This window comes from Trachymyrmex septentrionalis, unplaced genomic scaffold (assembly GCF_001594115.1).
Source record: "Trachymyrmex septentrionalis isolate Tsep2-gDNA-1 unplaced genomic scaffold, Tsep1.0 scaffold9, whole genome shotgun sequence".
Taxonomy (NCBI): domain Eukaryota; kingdom Metazoa; phylum Arthropoda; class Insecta; order Hymenoptera; family Formicidae; genus Trachymyrmex; species Trachymyrmex septentrionalis.
In genome coordinates, this window is record NW_017306091.1 from 717,252 (window position 1) to 725,097 (window position 7,846).

The following is a 7,846-nucleotide window of genomic DNA, read 5'->3' on the forward strand; positions in this document are numbered from 1 at the left end:
TTAAAAATTATTAAATTAGTTTATCATTAGAATTTGTGGTAAAAAATGACATCCTATGCTTCTTATATTCTTATGCTATGTATTTCTTATTCGGTAATTCTTTGTCAGTTAACATCAGACGAAGGACACATGAATCAGTTTAAGTTGAATCAAATCGAGCAATCACGATATATAAGATTAGATTCTGCGGCAATGAAAGCTCTTAACATCGAACCACATCCTGATACAATTCCCACCTTACATGGAAATTCAGTTGCCAGTATTTTAACATTGTTAGATAAATGTAGAACCGCACAGGGGCACCGATTGATAGCACAATGGGTTCGACAGCCTCTTAAAGACTTATCTTTAATAAAGGAACGGCATGACATCGTCGAATTATTAGTGAAAAATAACGAATTAAGGTCCACTCTTAGTGATGACTATTTAAAACGTATACCAGATTTGCAACAGCTCGCAAAGAAACTAGCTAGAAAGAAGTTGACATTGCAAGATTGTTATAAGTAAGTTATCATTATTATAGAATGCAGTTGGTTATCATCATGATTAGAGTAAAATATATTGACATAGTACGCTTTTAAAGACTATGTATATTGATGTGTTTATTATGTGATATTTTAGGATCTATCTGTGCGTATCGTATTTACCAAAATTATTAGAACAGCTTTTATTAGAAAAAAATGTGACAGCATTAAATACAATGATAATAGAGCCACTAAAGGAACTTATAGAGGATATGGATAAATTTCAACAATTGATAGAGCAGACGATCGATTTAGATGCTGCTGAGAAGGGTGATTTTATGGTCAATCCAAGATTTGCAGATGATTTAAAAAGTAACAATTTTAAATTTTAATTTGTTATTAATGTTTTATTGAAGGCAAATATAGAATGTTAAAAAATATGCATTAAATTTCAAATATCTGATTTTAAATCTTTCTTTTAAATTAAAAAGATATACGTCAAGAAAAAATACATGACTTTTGACAACATATGTTGGATATTGTATTTTTTTAAAATTAATACTTATTATTTTACAAATCTAGTAAAATTTGATATATAGACAATAATCGTATAATTAAATATATAAATAATTGTGTGATATTACAGCATTAAAAGACGCAATGGATGAACTGGAGGAAACTATACAAATACAACTCAGTAAGGCAGCGAATGATCTTTGCATGGAGGCAGGAAAAATGATAAAATTAGATTGTAATCAACAGCTTGGCTATTATTTTCGTATCACGTTAAAGGAAGAGAAAATACTTAGGAACAAAAAGCATTACACTATTCTGGATTCTAATAAAGCTGGTGTAAGATTCCGAAACAATAAGTTAAACGAATTGAATGACGATTTTCTAGATGCCAGAAATAAATACTTGGAGAGACAGAAAGATGTTATCGTAGAAATTATAGAAATTGCAGGTTTGTGTCAAATCTTATGTTTAAATAAAAATTATTCCAATATATTAAAATATAATATTAACATATATAATACTCATAATTTTTATTACTAATAAATAACACTCATAATTTGTATTACTTATATTAGCTGGTTATAGCGAAACAGTGCGTTCTATCGGTGGCGTACTGGCATGTCTCGACGTTCTTACTGCATTTTCTTCTGCAGCAGTAAGTGCTAATAAAGTATATGTGCGTCCCAAGATGGTCCTCAGTGAAGAAGGTGAATTAAATCTCATTCAAGTCAGACATCCATGTTTAGAAATGCAACAAGGAGTTGATTACATTGCTAATGATATTATTTTTAAGAGAGGTATGAATATAAAAAAATAGTGTAATTAGTATAATGTAATTAATAAGATAGTATAATCAATATTGTGAATTACATTTATTATGAAAAATTCTTTAAATTCTTATTAATTAATTAATTTTTTAGATCAATGTCATTTTTACATTATTACTGGCCCAAATATGGGAGGTAAAAGTACTTATATTAGATCAGTTGGTGTGACTGCATTAATGGCTCATATTGGTAGTTTCGTTCCTTGCGATGAAGCAACTATATCGTTACTGGATTGTATATTGGCTCGAGTAGGAGCTGATGATTCTCAACTAAAAGGATTGTCGACTTTTATGATGGAAATGATAGAAACAGCTGCTATTTTAAAAGTAATTTATTTTATTTATCATTATCCATTAAGAAATTATAATAAAAATGCAATTAAAAATATAATTTTTAATATTAAATTTCACTTATAGACAGCAACATGTAATTCTCTTGTAATTATTGATGAATTGGGCAGAGGTACATCTACTTATGAGGGTTGTGGTATAGCGTGGTCAATAGCAGAGTAAGTAATATGGTCCAGTCTCGCATTAAGTTATCATTAAATACTCATAGCACCGAGACTGCCATGTCTCTTGAATTTATATTATATAAGAAGAATGTTGATATTTTGTAATTTTTCATATTTTGTATATTCTTTCAGGCATTTGGCAAGGGATATTAAATCATATTGTCTATTTGCAACGCACTTTCATGAAATCACCAAGTTAACCGAAGAAATACCCGCTGTAAAAAATCAACACGTTACCGCTCTTGTCGAAGACGATAAATTGACATTACTTTATAAAGTAATGCCAGGGATTTGTGATCAAAGTTTTGGTCTTCATGTCGCTAAAATGGCTAATTTCCCATCAGATGTAATAGAGGTATGCATTTTATTCACACACAAAATTAAATATTATAAGATTTTCTATTTCATATATTGAATTATTTTTTGTTTAGTTTGCCAAAAGAAAACAAGCCGAACTTGAAGATTATCAAGGCCTAGCTTTTGAAGGATCTGATAATCCCCAGAAGAAGCAGAAAGTTATTCAGGTATTCTTTTTTGCTATTGTGCTTTATTGCTACTAATATCAATAATAATAAAATGAGATAATTTATGCAATTTATTAATATTTAATAATTTAATAATTTTGTTCCACTAATCATTTATTATGTATACATATTAGAAACGGTATTTATAAATAGAACAAGATTTTTGTCAACGTCTTTTTGTTTAAAATAATTTTACGCAAAACAAAGAAACTCTTTTTTTAACACGATATATTTTCTATTTATATTTATGTCAATATATTGAATAAAAAGCAATTAGTGACAATACATTTCTATAAAACTTCCAGATGAGTTAGAGTAGAGAGAATGTGATTACTTTTTCTACTGTATATACAAGGGAGATGATCAAGCTTTTAATATTGTTGCAGGAGGGTGAAGTTCTTATTTCGCAATTTCTTACGAAGTGTAAAGCTTTGGACTCGTCTTTATCTGATGCCGATCTAGAAAGTCAAGTATTATCATTGAAAGAAGACATTCTATCCCATAAAAATCCTTATGTTGAAGCTTTACTTACCGCTTATTAAATCTAAAATTATATGTTATGAATGCAAAAGAGATTAAAAATAGTATTATTTTTATAAATATCCTTACAAGTTAATTCAATCAAATTAAGTTAACTGAATCAAATAAAGAAAAAAAAGATGTAAATATTTTTCATTAAACCAATTTCGTATAAATGCGTTTATTCAATTTTTATTTTTGTTACTCCTGTTATTTGTTAATGATTATTAATTATTAAATAATTACTTAGATTTGAATAATTAGTAAATTGTAATTTGTTCACACATTTTGTACAACTTTATGACTACTTTAGAACTGAATTTTAAAAGTACTAAAAAATTAGTAAAAAATCATTTTATGCTAACTTTTAAAAAAGAATGTCTATTAAAAAATATAATAGTAATAAAAAAAAATACTTAAAGTTAAATTTAGTGCTGATTATGTGTTTTTAAGTTTTGTTGCGCTACTCTTTATGTCGAAAACAACTCCAAATGACCAGCAACTTTGCCCACCTCTAAAAATTACTTTTTTTGCAGTTTTTTTCTAACAATTTAAATTTAAAATTCGGTGATTGCATTGCGTTTCCACGATGATACCATCCGCGGGTAACATATTGATTCGTGTTATTCGCCGTCGTAACCTTGAACTTGACTAGCGTATTAGCTGGTTCTGGGGAGTGTCTGGAGAAGGCCTGTCAAGTGACTGTTGATCGTATACTTTTCTATCGTTTTTATTAATAACAATTATGGATCCCGCGGTCTTCCCGGAGGAAATTTGGATTAAGATTTTATTATACTGCGACGTACCTGACATTATCGCGTTCGGCAGCACCTGCAAATATCTGAGGAAAACGTCAGACACGGATTACCTTTGGTAAGTGCGTTAGGTTAGATTTACGTCAAACTGGTGTCAAATGTCGAGCCTGTCGCGAAGTGATGTACGTGCGAAATTTTATATACGACATTTTGCGTGCGCAAATTGATAGATAATGATTCCGCTCTTTTCCGTGGAATTTGCTATTTGATTTTTTCGCGACTAAAGCGACCCAGTCGTCTTTTTCCTGTGAGGGAATCGAATGGCAGACATGCAATAAGATTAATCATTATTGCTTGCGAAACCTTGAGCGGGAAGTTGCTCTCAAGTTCGAAGATAATATATGTTGTGCTATTTTAGGAAGATGAAATGGTTGCAGCTGATCTCAAAGGTGCACTTTAGATTCCCAGACATAAAATGTTTGCAATTGCTCAGTGTCAGCTTCAAAGCCATGTGCTACAGATTGCACATGGTAATAACGTTAGGGGAGAACGTACCTTTCCCAAAGTGTTACCACTGCAGTGGTTACACGTGTCAGAGAAATTGCGTTGAGGGCTCCAGTGCCAAGGTGGTAATTGAAATTGGTAATAAGTACACCTGGGTCATCACCCCGTACTTTGGGCTGAGAAGGCACTTCTCCATGTTCGGTATTCCCAAGTACAACAATAAAACTCATGTGGAACAGATGCAGACTCAGAACGTTCCGAGCAGCAGTACTCGCTCCAAGTCTGACACAAAATCGTTAGCGAAGAGATTGAAACTGTTAAAGCTGCCAGAATTGGCAACTACTAAGATACCACGGCCAAGTGGGCCGTTTTGCGTTTTCTGTAATCCCGTGAAGTTATACAGGGAGAAACGAAGATTAACCACACATCAGAATGATCCGATGTGTTATACCAGGCCAAATCCAATATATCAGAAGCTTATAAATGGTTATTGCACCGATACAGTGGAAGTGCTCGGTATTCCAAATGTGGATGTTGTGAGCCCGGCAGAGGCCTTGCTGTGTGAAGGCACATTCCCAGTTCTCAAAACTTTTATCGATCACTTGTTCCACCAGATGAGCTTGACTGCGACACTTAGAAAGCCAAACACCGTACTCATGTTTTGCGAACCATTAGCAATGCATCCCACCTTGAGAAAACAGTTATTACATTATTTATTCCAGGAAGTTAAAGTTGCAAGGTATATAGTAATAATTTATAATATGTACATGTATACACATATAGTATTTACATAAACATATATATATTATATTATTTTATAATAAATGTATTTTGTATATTACATTCATAATTATTATAAATTTTAATTAATTTAATTGTTATAATTTATCAACACTCTAGAATTACAGTAGAATGTCAATAGTTATAGAAATCTACAGCTGAAATTATTGCAGAGTATGTTTGGTACCGAAGCCTCTAGCAGCGTGTGCCATGTTGGACGTAGAAACCTGTGTAGTAGTCGATAGCGGTGCTTTGAGTACAACAGTGGCTGTTGTAATTGGAGGACGAGTTATGCCACAGCGGTGGAGACTGTTGCCTGTGGGTGGATGGCATGTTGCTTATCACTTGAAACAGGCTATGTATTGGCAACCGAAAGAATATCATCAAATTCCTATATCCTACCTAGACATTTTGGCTGTTAAAGAAAGATGTAGGCTGAGTTATAATATTAAGAACGAAGAGAAACGTTTGGGACAGAAGGCAAGGGAGCACATTAATCTTCGAGTTGATAGCTATGCGGACTATAAGCAATTTTGGGTATGTATATATTACATAGCTAAAAAAATAAATTTATACATACTTAGATTTATAGAGATATTGAATAAAATATTGAATAAAAATATTTTTTAGAGAGTCTCATTAGGGCCAGAATTATACATAGCCCCTGAAATGATGTATATCAGTCTACGTTTGCCCGAAGTTATAAAGGATGTAACATCAGGATTACCGGAAGATATAATGCATGATTGTCTTTCACATATTTTACTTACTGGTGGAAATACAGATCTTTCGGGTTTCGAACTGAGACTTACCAAAGATCTATGTGAGCTATTGCCGGAATATAGCAAAATTTTGGAAGTGAAAAGCTGTCCTGGTACACACAGTTGGAATGTCGCAATGGGATCTACATATGTGCCTTTAGCTGTGCATCCTGGTAAGCGTCGATAATTTTTGTATACACATATATTTATGTACTAATATATGATTAAATATAGAGCAATGAATTATGCAATAAGTAAAACAACATAACAGTATAAAAAAAAAAATAGATTTATAATTTAAATACATTAAAAGATGCGTAAGTATAATAAAATAGAAAATAACATTTGAAAATATCATAAATTACAATATTAAGAAATTACAATCTTAAGATTTAAATTTGTTTTAGATAAAACTCCACCGGAATATATTGAAGGTAATCCATTTTGGCTGTCACGAGAAGAATACGTACTATTTGGATGTGAATCCTTGGAACACAGTAACGAAGATATAATAAGTGAGGCCTTATAATATGAATGCTTCACTTATTATATAACCGTACAATGTACGCATATAATGCATGATGACAGGAAAGTAAATGTTACCATCGTTAAGTATATTTTCTCTTATATTGTCTATAAATTGGAAAAGTAATTTAGATAATTGAAGGGGCCTGAAATACATTCCAAAATATAACTATCATGTTCACGCTACACTTAAGGCACCTAAATGTTTTTCTCAAATTTTGCTATTTAAAATTTATTTATTAGTATAGTATGTTTAGATATATACCAGATGTTCTATTTTGACGTGCACAGTATAATATCCAAAATGAGAGAAGATGTGACAATTTGTGTTTTTTGTTAATTTTGTGTTGAATATCTGAATCAGTTCTCTTTTTAATGGCTTAAGAGTAAGTAGAGGCTTTATATCTATTAACTTAAAAAAAATACATATACATATATATTCTCTCTCCTGATAGCACTACAATACGCATAAAATAAATCGAATTCATAATAATGACTTTCGTTATGTCTTATATAAGGAATATTTTATTTTTTATAAATTAAAAGGGACATCTTGTATATATGCTCTAAAACTGCCCCTATATTATATAACTTTGAAACTTATGGCATTTAAATTTCCATACACTAAAAAGGATTCATTATCTATTAGTATTTTAGAATATCATGGAGCTTTGTATAAAGCTAATTAATAATGCCAGTTGCAATGTACTTTAGTACATTCGTTATTAATTCTATCAGGAGTATCATCCAGCACCTGATACCGTTCAGTGCAATGTTATATGTTGATGGCATAAATGTTTTAAAGTTGCAATATAAGATTTTAGTGCCATCTGAGCATATTTAAATTATAAAGCTATTTACTTTTATGTACATAGCATATGCAATGAATTGTTTTGTAAATATATAGGATAAACGAAGCTGCTTAAATTGAAATTGTACAGATCATTATGTAAACGTCAAGCAAGTATTATAATGCTAGAAATAGTATTTCCAGAAATTGTTCACTATTTCGTACATTTATATCACAGAGAAATCTTGCCAAAAGAAGTATGTGTATGTTAAAAAAGAGAAAATATAGCAACATTTCTAGTCACTTTAGATATTGATAGCTTTTAAATATAGGTTCAGTGAAGCGAGAGATTTCTCTTCTAAGATGA

At 31.0% G+C, this 7,846-nt stretch overlaps 2 protein-coding genes across 3 annotated transcripts in view; both read left to right on the plus strand.

Moving 5' to 3' along the window:
* LOC108755889 (DNA mismatch repair protein Msh2) overlaps positions 1-3,421 on the plus strand; it is a 15,492-nt gene extending 12,071 nt beyond the window's left edge. Inside the window, exons 7-15 of one of the 2 annotated variants that reach the window (XM_018499290.1) lie at positions 109-503; positions 622-836; positions 1,111-1,428; positions 1,556-1,777; positions 1,901-2,133; positions 2,224-2,315; positions 2,454-2,676; positions 2,753-2,845; positions 3,232-3,421. In XM_018499290.1, coding sequence (XP_018354792.1) covers positions 109-503; positions 622-836; positions 1,111-1,428; positions 1,556-1,777; positions 1,901-2,133; positions 2,224-2,315; positions 2,454-2,676; positions 2,753-2,845; positions 3,232-3,387 — 1,947 coding nt within the window. In that variant the 3' untranslated portion in view covers positions 3,388-3,421. The remainder of the gene's footprint in view (positions 1-108; positions 504-621; positions 837-1,110; positions 1,429-1,555; positions 1,778-1,900; positions 2,134-2,223; positions 2,316-2,453; positions 2,677-2,752; positions 2,846-3,231) is intronic. The other variant, XM_018499291.1, reaches the window with a different exon arrangement.
* Positions 3,422-4,050: 629 nt separating this feature from the next.
* LOC108755761 lies at positions 4,051-7,149 on the plus strand. Its single transcript, XM_018498994.1, has 5 exons — positions 4,051-4,237; positions 4,538-5,362; positions 5,577-5,940; positions 6,034-6,337; positions 6,572-7,149. Exons 1-5 carry the CDS (start codon positions 4,110-4,112, stop codon positions 6,691-6,693), a joined length of 1,743 nt encoding a protein of 580 aa, XP_018354496.1. The 5' UTR covers positions 4,051-4,109; the 3' UTR covers positions 6,694-7,149.
* Positions 7,150-7,846: the final 697 nt, after the last annotated feature.

Coding starts and splice junctions, on each gene's coding strand:
- LOC108755761 (XM_018498994.1), top strand. CDS start 4,110: ATGGATCCCGCGGTCTTCCCGGAGGAAATTTGGATTAAGATTTTATTA. Junction 4,238..4,537: donor TCAGACACGGATTACCTTTG/GTAAGTGCGTTA, acceptor GTGCTATTTTAG/GAAGATGAAATGGTTGCAGC. Junction 5,363..5,576: donor CAGGAAGTTAAAGTTGCAAG/GTATATAGTAAT, acceptor AAATTATTGCAG/AGTATGTTTGGTACCGAAGC.